Source organism: Erigeron canadensis, chromosome 8 (genome assembly GCF_010389155.1).
Source record: "Erigeron canadensis isolate Cc75 chromosome 8, C_canadensis_v1, whole genome shotgun sequence".
Taxonomy (NCBI): Eukaryota; Viridiplantae; Streptophyta; class Magnoliopsida; order Asterales; family Asteraceae; genus Erigeron; species Erigeron canadensis.
In genome coordinates, this window is record NC_057768.1 from 40627741 (window position 1) to 40642923 (window position 15183).

A 15183-nucleotide genomic window follows, 5' to 3' on the forward strand; every position below is an offset into this window, starting at 1 on the left:
CAATATGTACAATATACAATATGTACGTGACTATGCATATTCAGTTAATCTGTCCTTGTTTCGATGCGTGAAACTAGCGAGATAATCTAAATATGTTAGCTTTACAGCAATATTATATCTATGCACTTTACTTATACTTTCGTCCCAGTCGATCGAGATTATTCGAACACTTAATTGTAAGACAACAAACTTCGTATGTCCTGTTTAAATATGTGAAGCTATATGTCAATTTATCATCCTTAAGTTAAACCTTAATATTTGACAAGTTAATTTAGTTTTTTCAAAAGTTAATTAACATGCTGTTTCTAATTCGTCGTATGCATAATTTGACTCACTGCTCAATATTTCATTGGGTAGGCTCCTTTTGTCCGAATATAACTTTTAACAAAGTACTATGTTTGACATTGATCAATATAAAGTTATATAGATTTTCTTTTTAAGTAAAGCATATCCGTATAAATTCACATGTTTTTCACGTCTACTTGTGCCATTAAATTCACATGCATTAGAAGATTGATTTGAACATATAAAAACCACTAGTCAACCTTCTAATTAACTTAGCTTACGGCTCTAGGCCTATTTTTTTTTTTTCTTTCTTCTTTTGCTCTAGTTATTACGAGTATTATTTTGGCATACCCATTGCATCACATTATGTATTAAGAAGATATTTCAGTTGGAAACCGAAATAAAACCTTTGGGTTAGTTATTTAAAGGTGATTCTTGCCTGAACCAATCTTTGTCTTATTGAAATTCATGGAATCGTTTTTGTATCAACAAAATGAGAATCAAATACGACTGATGCTCAAACTGTTATGCATATCATGCGCCAACGAAATAATCTTACATCATTAGTCCAAATTAAAAGTCAATTATTCGAGCACGTGTAACAATGAAAAAAAAAAAACACGAAAAAGATATCATATCGACACCACATTGAAATTTTACAATTAGAATATTCTTTACAAACTAGAAAAAACCTACCTTTTTTCTAACATCGTGCTTCCCTCGACACTAAGTCAACCACACTAGTCCCATTATCGATTTTACCGACGTGGATCTACAACGTTGCAATGTTTGGTGTGTATTTTATAAAATTTCCAATCTTTTGCCCCCTTTGAAAGTTTATTAACAGAAAGTATGCTAAAATTGGTTGTCCAACTTTTTGGAATAAGGCATCAAAGTACAAATAACTGGTTGTTCACATTTATAATCTATAACCCCTTATAAAGCATATTGACTTTTCCTATAGTCCTAATTTAAAAAAAAAATTTATACCAAATATATCATTATTTCTTAATCTTAATTCCCCTATACACTTAATCTATACTTTTATACTATTTAATAAATAAATCAATCTTCTATTTAAAGTTATGGAGAAACTATCAAAAATACCATTAATGATTAATTTACAACACCAGTTATTAATCCAAAATGTCTCTATTTATCTTTTACATCAATTATTTACACCACTCGACGCCGTCTTTATCACCAACAGTCTCCCCTCCCCACCACACACCAACACACAGTTTCCGCCACAACTACCGCGACATTGCGCGGATACCGTGCTAGTTGTGGAAAATGTACCAAGACATCAAGGATAAGTATGAACAATTAAACATCTTCCATATTTGTAAGTTTGGTTTTTGGGTGTCGAGATCGAAACTGGCCCAATGATACAATGATCAGAAAGCCCAACACTTATTAAAAAAAAACCAAAATTATTCAATTCTAGCATATTCCATTTCTTCTTCTTCATCAACATCAACATCATCATTTCATTTTCTTTTTTATCCAAATCCAATTAGCCCCCAAATTTTTTCATATTTTTTTTCACTCACACTGACTGAATGGATTTCACTTCAACTCTCTCAACTTACTCTCCTCATCCAAAACCTACCACAAATTTCACTTCCGGCGCCTGTGTCTTCCTTCGTCGCCGGCTCTTCTTTTCCACCTCGTTGTACTATCAGCAACGACGTCGTTTTCAATTTCGAACATTTTCGATTAAAAATGCTTCTTCATCTTCAGCAGGAAGAAGAAGAACAAGTAAGAAAGCCTATACGGAGTCACAATCGGAACCTCCAGCTGTTGCTTTTCCGGTGAAGGAAGTTGCTTCTGTCATATTGCCTGTTGGCTCGTTCGTTGTCGTCACTTTTGGTATTATTATTACATTTATATTCTGTATCTATATATTTGTATGTGTATCTTAGTATATGAATATTAGTATATGTCTGTGTAAATTAAACAGAATTTGTATTGAAATGTGGTGTATCGTTTGTAAATAAGTTAGATTTATGCTTGAATTAGTGACTTAAGTTAAGGATAACTAGAATAATGCCTGTACCATGCGACTACTTGTTGAGTTTAAAAAGAATATTCGGTGGCGGCTGACTAGTGAGTTGTCTGTCGGGGCGCAAGAGAGCGACGGACGAAGCGTTACTTTTTTATTTAGCTTGGGAAATTGGTGACGTTTTTAGTTGAGAAGATGTCTTGATTGGGTGAAAGAAACTCAATGGCCAATGCTGCTGTATGATGGCACGAACATGATCAGTGTTGAGTATATGAACAAAAGTATTTCCCTACCGATAATTTCACTTACAAATTATTAGTCCTGTTACCGTATTTTTCTTGATACGTTTATTTGAGGAACTCCATCTTTGAGAATAATAATGGGATTAGGTTTGTAAAATCATATAGTTTATGTTTACAGGTCAATTATGGTTAACCAGTGTTCTATGCTTGTTTTTAGGGATAAGTGCAGCGAAATGTATGTGACTAAGACCGAAAAGTTATATTGTGCACGAACTATGAGAACCTTTATTGTATGCATGAACTTAGTAAAAATGTTCAAATCATGTAACATGGTGTATGTGGCGCCTCATATGAGTTGCCACGTGCCATTTTTTGATTGGTAGGTCATAGTTAGTTACATGATTTGAACATCTTTACAAAGTTTGTGCATACAATAGAGGTTCTGATAGTTCGTGCACACTATAACTTTTCGATCCTAGTTATCTACATTTCGACGCACTTATCCCTTGTTTTTATGCTAGAAGACTTGTCATTTGTGGCTTTTCTGGCATCTTATTTTGTTTGTTATATTTGTTTTTCTTTGTCACTAAAACTAGTATTTGCCAAAAGATCTACTGTATAAGAGAAGCTATGTTGTAGATAGAAGCTATAAACTTTTCAATGGTTCACTCATTTATGTATTCAGCTGACAGTTATGTGGAAATTGGTGGAGAAACTGATGATGCCCAAGCAGTCAAAAGCTCCAACAGCATCAGATAAAAAACCGAGTGAAGGAGTGAAATGGTCCTTTGCTGCTGGCACAAACTTGTTACCTAATTTTGGTTCAAAGATCGAAAGGGAATCCAAACTTAAACTTAATGATTTTGCTAAAGAACTTAGGGCCTTTGATATTGTTGACATGTCAGGTACTTGCAAGTAACATTAATTGCGCCATGACTCTATGAGTGCAGAATGTTCATACATTCTACATTTCTTTTATACACTCTTCATAAAACCCCCTATATTTAAATCTTGGAGCAATTTGGCAGGTCGCAACTTTGGAGACGAAGGACTGTTTTACCTTGCAGAGAGCTTAGCTTATAACCAGGCTAGTTTCTTTCTCTAATAATCGTGTTCAAATTATTCTTATACTATGGTATGCTATAATAAACACAGTTTATTAGCAGAGTTGTTTTGGTTAACTCATTGTGGTGGTTGTGACTTGCATACGATGTTAGGGACTCTTTCTAGAAAGTTGAAACCACATTATATGTTCTATAAATGCTAAATAACAGTTGGTTAGAATATATAAAATAACAGTTGGTTAGATTATATACAGATCATAAACAATGCTAGGATGGATATCCAATATTTGACAGTGAATTTCTTGAAAATTTAGAAGTGTATCTGACTATAATGTGAACTGAGATAATGGTTTGACCATGTCATCAGACTTCAGACATTGGGCAGCTGACAAAGTTTGCTGTGATCAATTTTCTTGATTTCATATCTATTTTGCAGAACAAATGCATCCATAACTTGCTAGTATATATGGTTTTTCCATTCTCTTGTTGCTTAGCGAAGTAATCTTCCTCTTTACTCTTAAACTCGCAAATTTCAAGTGAAGGACTTCGAAATGTGAGGTTAAAATCATGATTTATCTATACTCCTTTATAATAGTTATCAACCCCCTATTTTAGGAAAGTGTTAGAAAATGGTTAGATGCAAAAGTACTAAATTACCCTTAATAAACACCCTCTATGGAAAGGGTTATTAGAGATTACCAAATTTGCCGTTAATGAATTAATTTACACTTTAGAACCTTATCTTGCTAATTTACACTCTAAGTCCTTATTTTTTAAAATATTTCCACTATCACCATTACATCAACTTACACGGTTACACCACTTGACACCAATTGTCGATTTCATCACCACCCGTCATCGACACCACTAAACCGCCGTCGCCGTCGCCGTCATCGCCGCCGCATTGCGCGGGTACCATGCTAGTAGGATATTTAGATGAACAATGAAAATAAGTAATCACCTAACACATATCATACTAGGGTTGTGCTGAATAATAATACTTAAATTTTTCATGCTGAAACTACTGATTGTCCTGACTGAAACAATCATTACAAATCCAAATATGAATTACCTTTGTTTTTTTTTCCAGGTTGCTGAAGATGTAAATTTTGCTGCAAATGGTATAACTGCAGAAGGCATTAAAGCTCTCGATGGTATTCTGCAATCGAACATTTTTCTAAAGACTCTTAACCTATCAGGAAACACTCTAGGGGATGAAGGCGCTAAGGTGAAATGTTTGATAGTATTAGTTTGTAATGGATTTAAAGGCAATCATGCAATCTAATCACTAAGTACTTAAGGACCGAAATTTCGGTGTTCTGTCCAAGAACTGAAATTTGAAATTTCGAAATTTCGGTGGGATTTCGGCGACTTTATTGTGTAAATTTGTCAGAAGTGTCGACTATAATATTTAATGCCTAATACTCAATAGAAATTTCAAAAGTCAAGCTTAAAAATGTCAATATCTGATAGATTAGTGATAATACTTGCAAAAATTAGTTTTTGTTATGTTATGTTTAAGTTTGGACCAAAAAAACCTAAAAAAATAAAGAAACTGGAAACCGGAATCCCACTGAATTTTGGACCGAATTCGATGGGATTTCGGAAAAAATCACCGGCGAAATTGTAGAGCGGGATCGAATCCCACTGAAATTGACTACACAGTCTAATTATGTCTATCTTCTATCTTGGAAGGTATTTTGGAAGGAGTTCCTAATCAGCTTTTGAGATTTTGCATAATATGAAACTTGTGCATTGATTTTGCACAATTTCTTAATTTTACGAATTTTGGACACTTTATAATTACTGAATAGCATTCTATGTTCTCTATGAAGGTTTTATGTGATATACTGGCTGAAAATAGTGGTATTCAGAAACTCCAGCTAAATAGTACCGGGCTAGGGGATGAGGTTACCTTTTGCAAATTTCATATTCTCTCTTCACAAAGTAATCTGGTTAGATATTAACAGCCACTGATGTATTTCATCCTTTACAGGGAGCACGGGCTATTGGTGAGATGCTAAAGAAGAACTCAACATTGCGTACACTTGAACTAAACAACAATTTGATTGACTATTCTGTACGCCTCCATTTTATTCTTCGTGTTTATGCAAGCATGCAGTTTTAAAGATGGTAGCATATTCTAAATTCTATTTGTATTGTGAGACAGGGATTTTCAGGTCTTGCTGAGGCACTTCTTGAAAATAAATCATTACAAAGCTTGTATCTAAAGTGAGTAGATGCTTTTGCGATATAATGTCATTCTCCCATATTTTTAATATATTTTTTAGTTTCTTTAAGAGTTCACAAGATCTATAACTGATAACATGCTACTCCAATATTTAGTGGAAATTATGGCGGTCCTTTAGGGGCATCTGCACTTGCCAAAGGGCTGGAGGGTAACAAAGCTTTGAGGGTACTTGTCTCATTTTCACTTTTTCTTCTGCAAATGTTGATGTGTTGTTGGTTCCAAGTTCTATTAATCGCATACTGCAACATCTTTTGAATTCTTAATTTGAATACAAATGTTGTGTGAAACATAATATGACCATGTAGGAACTTTTCTTACACGGGAATTCGATAGGAGATGAAGGAGTTCGTGCACTAATAGCTGGATTGTCGTTACATAAAGGTTTGATTACTTGATACACGGTTTTATGCTCTGTTTATGTACATCTTTTTGCTTCCTTGGGTTTATATATATTGTGTTAACTTGACATGTATAGTTTATAAGCAGGGAAACTCTCAGCTCTGGATGTTGGCAACAATATGATAACTTCAAAAGGCGCTTTTCATGTTGCGGAATATATCAGAAGAAGTAAATCTTTGTTGTGGCTTAACGTTTATATGAATGACATCAAAGATGAGGTATTTGTCGCTTCTAAGTTTAGTACATTAACTATGTAACCAGAAGGTTCTTATTTAGCATTGATTCCTTAATTTAAATGTACCAGGGAGCTGAGAAAATAGCTGAGGCTCTGAAGGAAAACCGTTCAATAACAAATATAGATTTGGTGAGGAAATGCTATATCTACCTTATTAGAAGTTATATCAGTTTAAATAGTATTTATCATCTTGTATTCTTTTAGGGTGGAAATGACATCCATGCCAAAGGGATCACTGCAATAGCAGAAGTTCTAAAAGATAATACTGTGATAACAGCTGTGAGTTTCTTACTTGTTTTACTCAATTCCCTTCATCTACTTATATCTTTAATTCCTCTGTTGTCAGGAAACTTAGTTTGCATATTGCTTTCATTGCAAATACAATGATATTGATATGGGCAAGGCTTTTTTATATTTCAATAACTCAGGATTTTATCCCATAGGGCATAGAGATGATAAAGTATTCACCTGCCAATCAAATGACTGCAAACTTGAATTGGATCGATCTCATGTATAACTATTAAATTAATCTGTCTGCGAAAATTGAATAAGGAAATTCTCTATTAAGAACAAATACAAAAAATATTGTTTGGAATCCTTGTCCTTTTTTTTTTTTTACCTGTATTGTCTCGTTGTTTAGGAGTGTTTTAGATATTTGACAACATACATACAGTCTCTCTTAATGCGTCTATCTATCTCTCATGCAAACAGCTTGAACTTGGTTATAACCCCATGGGACCAGAAGGCGCAAAAGCTTTGTCAGAGGTTCTCAAGTTTCATGGAAATATAAAAACTCTCATGCTTGGTTGGTGTAAGGTAACTCACTACGCGTTAAGCTCTTTATTGAGTTTAGAGTCCGCAAGAAATCTCATATGACCATTTTCACTTGACTTCATTGCAGATAGGAGCAAAAGGTGCAGAGTTTATAGCTGATACATTAAAATACAACAATACAATCTCCACTTTAGACTTACGAGCCAATGGGCTCAGTGATGAGGTTCATATTGTTTATGACATTTTTGGTTCATGTGTTATGTTCAACAAGTTAATAATGGCCAGTTGCTCGTGTAGGGTGCTAAGTCCCTGGCTCGCAGCCTGAAGGTGGTCAATGAAGCTCTCGTGTCACTTGATTTAGGATTTAATGAAATTAGAGTATAGCCTACTTTCCCTAAAATAACTCCTCTTTTGGTTCATGGGATGATTTTTTGCATTAACTCTGTTTGCCTTGCCCGCAGGATGAAGGAGCTTTTTCAATTTCCCAAGCACTAAAGGCTAACGAAGATGTGAGACTAACGTCTTTAAATCTTGCTAGCAACTTTCTTACAAAGCTAGGACAGGTATTTCTTTACTATTCTCCTATTTCTCTTCTCTTATTGTTGTTCGAGTGTGGATCATTAGCGTGCAACATAGATGTAACATATCAGAAACATATTTTGCGACAAAGACGTACTCACTTTCAATTTGAGGTGGATACTTCGACCCTTCTGCAGAAAAATGGATTGATTCAGATCATGTTTTACAATTGATGGGTTAAGTGGGTAACAATAAATTTGCTTAGAAGACGACAGATTGAACGTGTCAGGCAAAACTTGTGCAGAGTTTATCTTAATGCATAAACCTTTTAAATCATTTTTGTTACAAGTTTGGATCATCATTGAAATTATACAACTTTTGAAATCATATATGACATGTTATAAATGTGCAGAAAGAACCTTGAAAATTTGGATAAATTGTGTTTCAGGTCGACACAACACTGTCCATTTTCTACCCTTGCCAATAGTCATTCATTTTTACCTGAACGAAATTTACATGTTACTCACCGCACCACACCCGACCGGTCCTTTTTACCACATCTACTTTTTTACTTTCATTGCCTTCGCCTAAAGCATATATAATATGGTGCAGAGTGCTCTGACTGATGCAAGAGACCATGTGTACGAGATGAATGAAAAAGAACTAAGTATTGGTTTCTAAATATCTAAGCTTAAAAGAAAGTGAACTCTGAGAAGTTCATTTAGTCAAGTCATCAGGTATTCGATTACTTTCTTATTTTGTGTTTATTAATATGGCTTGACAAGCTTCCCTCATCTGAAGGGATTTCGAAATTTTGTTAGAGATCGCAACTAGAATTGTTATCGAGTAACTTTTTTATTTTACACTTATTGATCTAAGATCATGAATCTTGGTATAGAATATTATTGCCATTCTATCCATGTGATGCCAAGAAGTGTTGTACTAATCTTTTGATCTTTTTAACGTTTGAAACTTGATGTGCACTGAAATCTGCTCAATTTGTTAAATATAATTCATGTTAACTAAAGTTCGTGTGAGAGTTTTGTAATTTAAATTTAATTTGGGTGTATGGAGGATGGGAAGACATTAATTCTAATTTAGGAGATGCTTGTCTGGTGTCTTTCACTTATTAGTTCACAAGGGTTTAGTATATGTCTCATGCCCTATTGTGATTAGCAATGCCATCTTGGTCCTTGGATGTTGGATGAAAGAGCAACGTGTTTAAGTGGTGGCATATTGTTTGATTTTAAACATGGCTAAAAATGACGTCTGCTATGGCAAAACATTATTTCTTTTTTGATGATTACGTATATGGATCGACATAGAACTGTATCTATTTGTCCTTTAGTAGTTACGTATGAAAATGAAATGAAAGTGAGTTGTATACATGGAGGTGTGTGCAAGTGATGAAATAAATGTATCGGGAGTTGAAGTCCCGGTTGGACCACCGTTGCAACAGAGCCAGAGGACAGCTAACAGGGTCCCGGTAGACACTACCGATTTCGCATTCCTAGTTGACTTTGTTTATAAATTTACCTTCAACTAACATAATAAACCATTAAACCAACAAAAAAAGGTGTGCATGCTTGCAGAATGACTAATCAGCCAGATGTCTCATCCGGCTTACAGTCTAGATCCTCCTCCCGGGCTAAGCCGCTAAGCCAGATGCGTCTTCCTATTAGAATGGGACATGCCAAAGAGATACTTAATGCTTATGTCAAAACCTCGGATGATCTATTTTATGGAGTATCCTTCTAGGGAAAAAAAAATCTTTGCGGAAAATAACAATAGTAATAAAATTTGCATAAGAGAAGAATGTTCTACCAAACGCACTACTTAAAAGATTAACATGCATTTGTTTTTAAGCCTCTGATTGATTGCTTAAACACAAGCAAGCATGTTTTTTTGGATGATAAAATTCCGAAAGGGTTGGAAGACGATAAATATACTAAATACTGCGGAGTAAATAATTAGTAAAGTACCTTGTAGATTTTGGAGATACAATACTACTTAAATTTAACATATAATTATGCTGTGTTGATCTATTGACTCATATTCAACAACTCGGATAGAGCCAAACATTCGTGCGCCAGTGCAACAGCTGTCAATAAAATACCAAATATAACTAGTAAAATGCATGGAACTATGGAAGAATCAAGAATGTACTCAGATTATAGAAAAAACAATATGAGCCAGGAAATAGCTGGCAATTAAGAGTGCTAAGACAAAAGAAAGAAGTGGGCTAGGCTGATCCATTGTCCAGGCCCATAACCCAGTTTTATCACTTTTTATGGTATTCATTGTATATAAGAACAACTACATATCTCCAATCCAGTCTCAACTTGCATGCCAAATATGTCTTCCACTTCAAATTTTCTCTTCCTGTTTCTCGTTACCATCTTTCTACTTTCTCAGGTTTTTTTTGTTATTTAAAATATTGATTAATGGAGTAAATAATAAACTACTTTGTTCATATATATCTTGACCATTTGGGATAGCAAGTTCATCTTTTACTAATCAACAATTTATGATAATGTTGCTTTTACAATGTGTAGTTCATCATCAACTTATTTCTTATTATTGATTATGTAGATAACTAATTAACTTATTTATATGTATCTCGTGCGTAATGATTTTACTAATATAACAACTTAATTACTTCAATGTGAATATTACCATCGATCAGAAACATACACATTCAGACGACTAAATATATATTGAACATCCATCCCTTGTTTATCTTGTATTTGTATTGTTGTGTACTGTTTTTCCTTGGTCAGTGAATCAGTGATCGATCGTATAATTTTGTTTTGGGCTTTACAGGTGTCATCATTCGAGGATGCGATCGAGGCCCAAGCCCATCAACCTCAGGTCTCTTACTTACTAATTTTCATTTTACAAATATAAAAACCAGCGCTAGTATGCTATCAAAGAAGTTAAGTTTATCCAAACTGATGATGATGTTCGGGGAACTATATATATATGGAAAAAATGATTCTATGAAATTTTAAAATAAACAACCCGTATCATTATCGGGTTTTATTTGAACAACCCGTATCATTATCGGGTTTTACCTAATTCTATGAAATTAGCTAGCTAGATAAAAGCGTTGCATAGATAAATGTATGAAATTTGGTGCGATTTACAATCTAATGGTTCAAATAATTGTTGTTTTTCTACGAAGGTTGTGAAAGGACCGAACCGAAGGCTGTCGTCTGTAGGTAAATAAATTGTGCATATCTTCTAACGTATATATTACGTACTCCATGTATTAGTGAATAACTTCATATATACGAGTGTGTAAAATCATATAATTATTAATTAATGTATACAGACTGTGGGGGATTGTGTGCGGTAAGATGTGGGAAACATTCAAGGCCAAACGTATGCACAAGGGCATGTGGCACATGTTGTCAAAGGTGTAACTGTGTGCCCCCTGGTACACATGGCAACAGGGAAATGTGTGGGACTTGCTACACTGATATGCTGACTCATGGTAATCGGTTCAAGTGTCCCTAGCTAGATGGAATATAAAACATATACCAGCTAATATATGTGTATGTCTTTGTTTTGGAGTTTTCTTTTTGACTATGTACTGTATGTAATAATTAAATCATGTTATGTTGTGTGTAAAATGTTAAAATAATGAAATTGATGCATATATGGTAATAAATAAATACAAGGCTAAGTTTGGGCAGTTTTAACTATACTCGATCCTAAATTGATGGTTGTTCATTATCCTTGTTAGTATTATCTAGTTCTTGTAGCTGAAAAACTTATAATGTAGTTACGTTGTTGAGTTTATTGTTAATTTTTCAATAAATTTATCAACTTAGCAAACGTACGTAAAGATACTAGGACTAGGGTCTAAATAGCCATAACATGACACATGTTACACTAACTACAACAAAATAAATATAAAAGAAATAGTAATACAAACTAATTTTCACTTTTACTTATTCGGTTCAATGATATTATATCGAAACAATAAAAATATAAAGTGCATGATTTCCGTTGTTACATCTTGTAAGTTGTATAGGTGTTTGTTTACATGTATAGTTTGACCCATGTTTTTTTAGGTCGTATTCAGAATTTGCCTTTAACGCCTAAGCCAAAAAGAGAAACAAATTCTCAAATTCTAACATGGTACATAATTAGAGTCACGGCATTTTTTACTTTCAAAATTTATTCAAAATTTCATCTTACCACTAATGCTAACATGGTAGTTTTTGATTTTTGCTACCCTCTTAAAAGAAAAAGAAATAGGTATATAAAGAAGTGAAGAAGGTAGCAAAAATCAAAAACTACCATGTCTGAAGAAGACGGTAGATCAATAATCAATCAAAGGTTGTCATGTCTGAAGACGGTAGCACAAATCAAGGTTGTCATTTCTGAAGGTGGTAGCTCAAAATCAAAGGCTACCAAGTCTGAAGGCGGTAGTTCAAGTCAAACTCAAACCAAAAATAAAAACAAACACAAGTTGAATATTGGAAATCCCACTATTCAACTTGAGGGGGGGGGGGGTGTTAGAATGAAAAGATTGCGGTTTCCAAAATAAGAAGATTTCGACTTTGGCTACAAGCTAGAGATCAAAGCTCCGATTCTGTTTGATTTTATTTCTTTATTTATCTATCAAAATTATAGTATAAATAGGGGCTCAAAGATGTATTCACTATATATCAAAATTAATAATAATAATTCACAATATAATCTTTTATTTCCCTCCTTTATCAAACGCTGTATAAGCCTTACAGTCTTACTTTTATTTTTATATATCAATTGTTAACACACATCAACACTATTTATTAAACACAAACATAAATAAAATCCAATGAAATCAAAAACGTGAAATAGGGTGGTAAAAGTAAGGGTGGAGAACGTCGACCCACTTTTCAACCATTCTCGATGTCCCCTTCAAGACATGAAGCCACGGTTTGGCCCAAAATGCCGTGGTGAAAGTAAGGTTCTCAATAACGGTCACGACATGACGCCCACGATTGCATGCTTAAATATATAGACAGGAAGGAAATTTTTGGCCAAAAACAGCTCCCGTAAGCATCGGCCTAAGCATATATCATAATTTATGCATATTGTACTTTCTAATATAGGTAATGTACTTTTACAATAGATTTTGATAATTTTTACCCACATTCTGCATTGAACTGTTGTACAATATGCATAAATTATGATATTTTTGTGGGTACAAATATCACTACTCTATTAATATGGTACTATATATAGAAAGTACAATCTAATTTTATTTTTACTTGGTCGGGTACGTAAATCATAACTAATTGGGTTAGATCAATGGTTGGAGCTCATATCTATGGGCTATAAAGACAGAGGTCAAATGTTTGATCCTTATGTCCAGCAAGGCTGAGAGTCTTTTTCAAATTACCTTTGGTAGAATCTCTCTTTATCTACCTTTGCTAGGAGTAAGATTGTCTACATCTCCACCTATCCATACACCGTAAAAAACGATATTGGACCTAAAATTTGTAAAAGATGAAATTAGGAGTTACTCATTTTTTTTCTTTGTCGGGTCAATCCTATCGTTATCACTAACAAAATCTGAAAGTTCAGTGTATGACTGGACATTGATACTTTTTTTAAAAAAAGTTTAGACTCCACATACTAAAAATATTTACTATTCTATAAATTGAGTACGTGATGTGTTTTTCAATTTGACTAAAAATATTTACTAAAAATCTTTACCTATATTATATTATATCTACTAGTGTTCAGGCCCGTTCAATGAATGGGTAATTTCAAAATACATTAATCAAAGCTAAAAGATTAGAATTCAAATATATTTTATACCGAAATCAACTTGGAAATTTGCTAGCTGAATAGCCACTCTATCGGTCAAAATACTCTAAAAATTTTCCGTCCATTCACCATTGACTGAGCCATGTATGATAGTGCCCTGCAAATAATAAAAAAAAAATGAAAAAAACTGATAAGTTCTGTTAGTATGTTTCTATGTATTTAATTCAATTTTAAAAAATAAACCCCAAACAAATTAATCATAAAAATCGAATAAATATATTTGCATACAGATACAGGAAAATTATTCAGGATAAAAAAAATGAACCCAACCAAGGACATTCCAAACGTCGATCACATGATTTTATCAGCTAATGCAAGAAAGATAGGGAAACAAATTGTTAATAAATAAAAAAGCGAACCAAAAACCTTGCAAAATCATCTCTTGTTGTGTTAAATCCTAAACATAACGTGGATCAAAGGGTTTTATCTAAAGGTATTATTTAAAATTGATATCATGCTTTTCATTAGATCTGAAGTATATCTGTCATACACAAACTAAAATGATGAATTGTTCCACCATGCTAAATAATCATACTAAAACATTCAACACCGTCTCAATATGCAGCATTATTCCCTGATATAGTAACAACGACTAAAAAATTACACCGTTAATGAGCTAGTTTCAAAAAAAAAAAGTAAAGTAACTCCCAATGTCGTCTTCCACGGGTTTTGGGTCCCAATACCGTCTTCGACGGTGTATGGGGGAGGTTGATATGTAGACAGTCTTACCCCTACCAAAGGTAGAGAGGCTTCTTCCAGGTTCTACCATAGGTAGAAAAGGACCTCCAGCCTTGCTGGGCATGAGGATCGAACCCATGACCTCTGTTTCCAGAGGCATGGGCTCCAACCACTGATCTAACCCAGTTGGTTGAGCTAGTTTCAAAACAGATTCAAAATAATCATAATCTTACTCATTGCAAAATTTGACTTTTTATCTAAAAGCTTATAGAAACACATAATCATAAATCTTAAGTATACACCATTGATGAGCTACTTTCAAAACGATATCAAAATAATCAAAGTCAGTATATATTAATATAATCAGAAACCTACTCATAGCAAATTTAGACTTTATATCTAAAAGGTTATAGAAAGATATAATCGTAAATTCCTAAGAGTTAATATAAGTTACAAATTTAAAATTTAATATATAATATTTAGATTAGTTAAGTCATATATCACAACTTAATCAATAAGAAAACTAAAAAATAAACATACGAAAATTAACTCCATATAAATATTGATTCCAGTTTACCTATTTTTTTTTCCAACTTTAGTTAAATAAAAATTTACAGTTTCTTATATTCTAAAAGTGTAAATTATATAATTTGAAAAATACATATCAATTCATCAACAAAGACCATCTCGAACGTTTTGATTTTCTTCGGGTTGTTCTACTCTGAAACAGTCCATACATGCACAACACGGAGTCGTAAATGATGGTTAACATGTGTTGGCTTAAGATCTTCAAGATGAACTAATGTGGTCACATTTTTTGTTGTTGGAGAAAAAAAAATCATAACGAACCTCAAAATAAATTAAAATAAATATTAATAACAATAACATAAAAATTCAAAGTT

At 33.4% G+C, this 15183-nt stretch overlaps 2 protein-coding genes across 3 annotated transcripts; both read left to right on the forward strand.

Moving 5' to 3' along the window:
- The first annotated feature begins 1789 nt into the window (after positions 1–1789).
- LOC122578242 (NLR family CARD domain-containing protein 3) lies at positions 1790–8720 on the forward strand. 2 transcript variants are annotated; one of them, XM_043750154.1, is made up of 17 exons: positions 1790–2157; positions 3225–3437; positions 3561–3619; positions 4687–4824; positions 5432–5506; positions 5593–5676; positions 5767–5828; positions 5943–6012; positions 6153–6228; positions 6334–6464; positions 6551–6610; positions 6686–6760; positions 7193–7297; positions 7383–7478; positions 7553–7633; positions 7717–7818; positions 8387–8720. In XM_043750154.1, the coding sequence occupies exons 1-17, from the start codon at positions 1848–1850 to the stop codon at positions 8453–8455; spliced, it is 1806 nt and encodes a 601-aa protein (XP_043606089.1). In that variant the 5' UTR covers positions 1790–1847; the 3' UTR covers positions 8456–8720. The 2 variants fall into 2 exon arrangements, with proteins under 2 accessions (XP_043606089.1, XP_043606090.1); XM_043750155.1 differs by having other exon boundaries at positions 2068–2157; positions 3218–3437.
- Positions 8721–10128: 1408 nt separating this feature from the next.
- Positions 10129–11464, forward strand: LOC122580515 (snakin-2-like). The gene is made up of 4 exons (XM_043752790.1): positions 10129–10189; positions 10598–10645; positions 10959–10995; positions 11109–11464. Exons 1-4 carry the CDS (start codon positions 10130–10132, stop codon positions 11291–11293), a joined length of 330 nt encoding a protein of 109 aa, XP_043608725.1. The 5' UTR covers position 10129; the 3' UTR covers positions 11294–11464.
- The last annotated feature ends 3719 nt before the right edge of the window (positions 11465–15183 follow it).

What these genes read in the sequence shown, in the direction of transcription:
- LOC122578242 (XM_043750154.1), top strand. Translation starts at nt 1,848, where the DNA reads ATGGATTTCACTTCAACTCTCTCAACTTACTCTCCTCATCCAAAACCT. An exon ending in AGAGCTTAGCTTATAACCAG is followed by an intron (nt 3,620 to 4,686) that starts GCTAGTTTCTTT and finishes TTTTTTTTCCAG; the next exon opens with GTTGCTGAAGATGTAAATTT. An exon ending in TAGGGGATGAAGGCGCTAAG is followed by an intron (nt 4,825 to 5,431) that starts GTGAAATGTTTG and finishes TTCTCTATGAAG; the next exon opens with GTTTTATGTGATATACTGGC.
- LOC122580515 (XM_043752790.1), top strand. Translation starts at nt 10,130, where the DNA reads ATGTCTTCCACTTCAAATTTTCTCTTCCTGTTTCTCGTTACCATCTTT. An exon ending in CCATCTTTCTACTTTCTCAG is followed by an intron (nt 10,190 to 10,597) that starts GTTTTTTTTGTT and finishes TGGGCTTTACAG; the next exon opens with GTGTCATCATTCGAGGATGC. An exon ending in CCCAAGCCCATCAACCTCAG is followed by an intron (nt 10,646 to 10,958) that starts GTCTCTTACTTA and finishes TTTTCTACGAAG; the next exon opens with GTTGTGAAAGGACCGAACCG.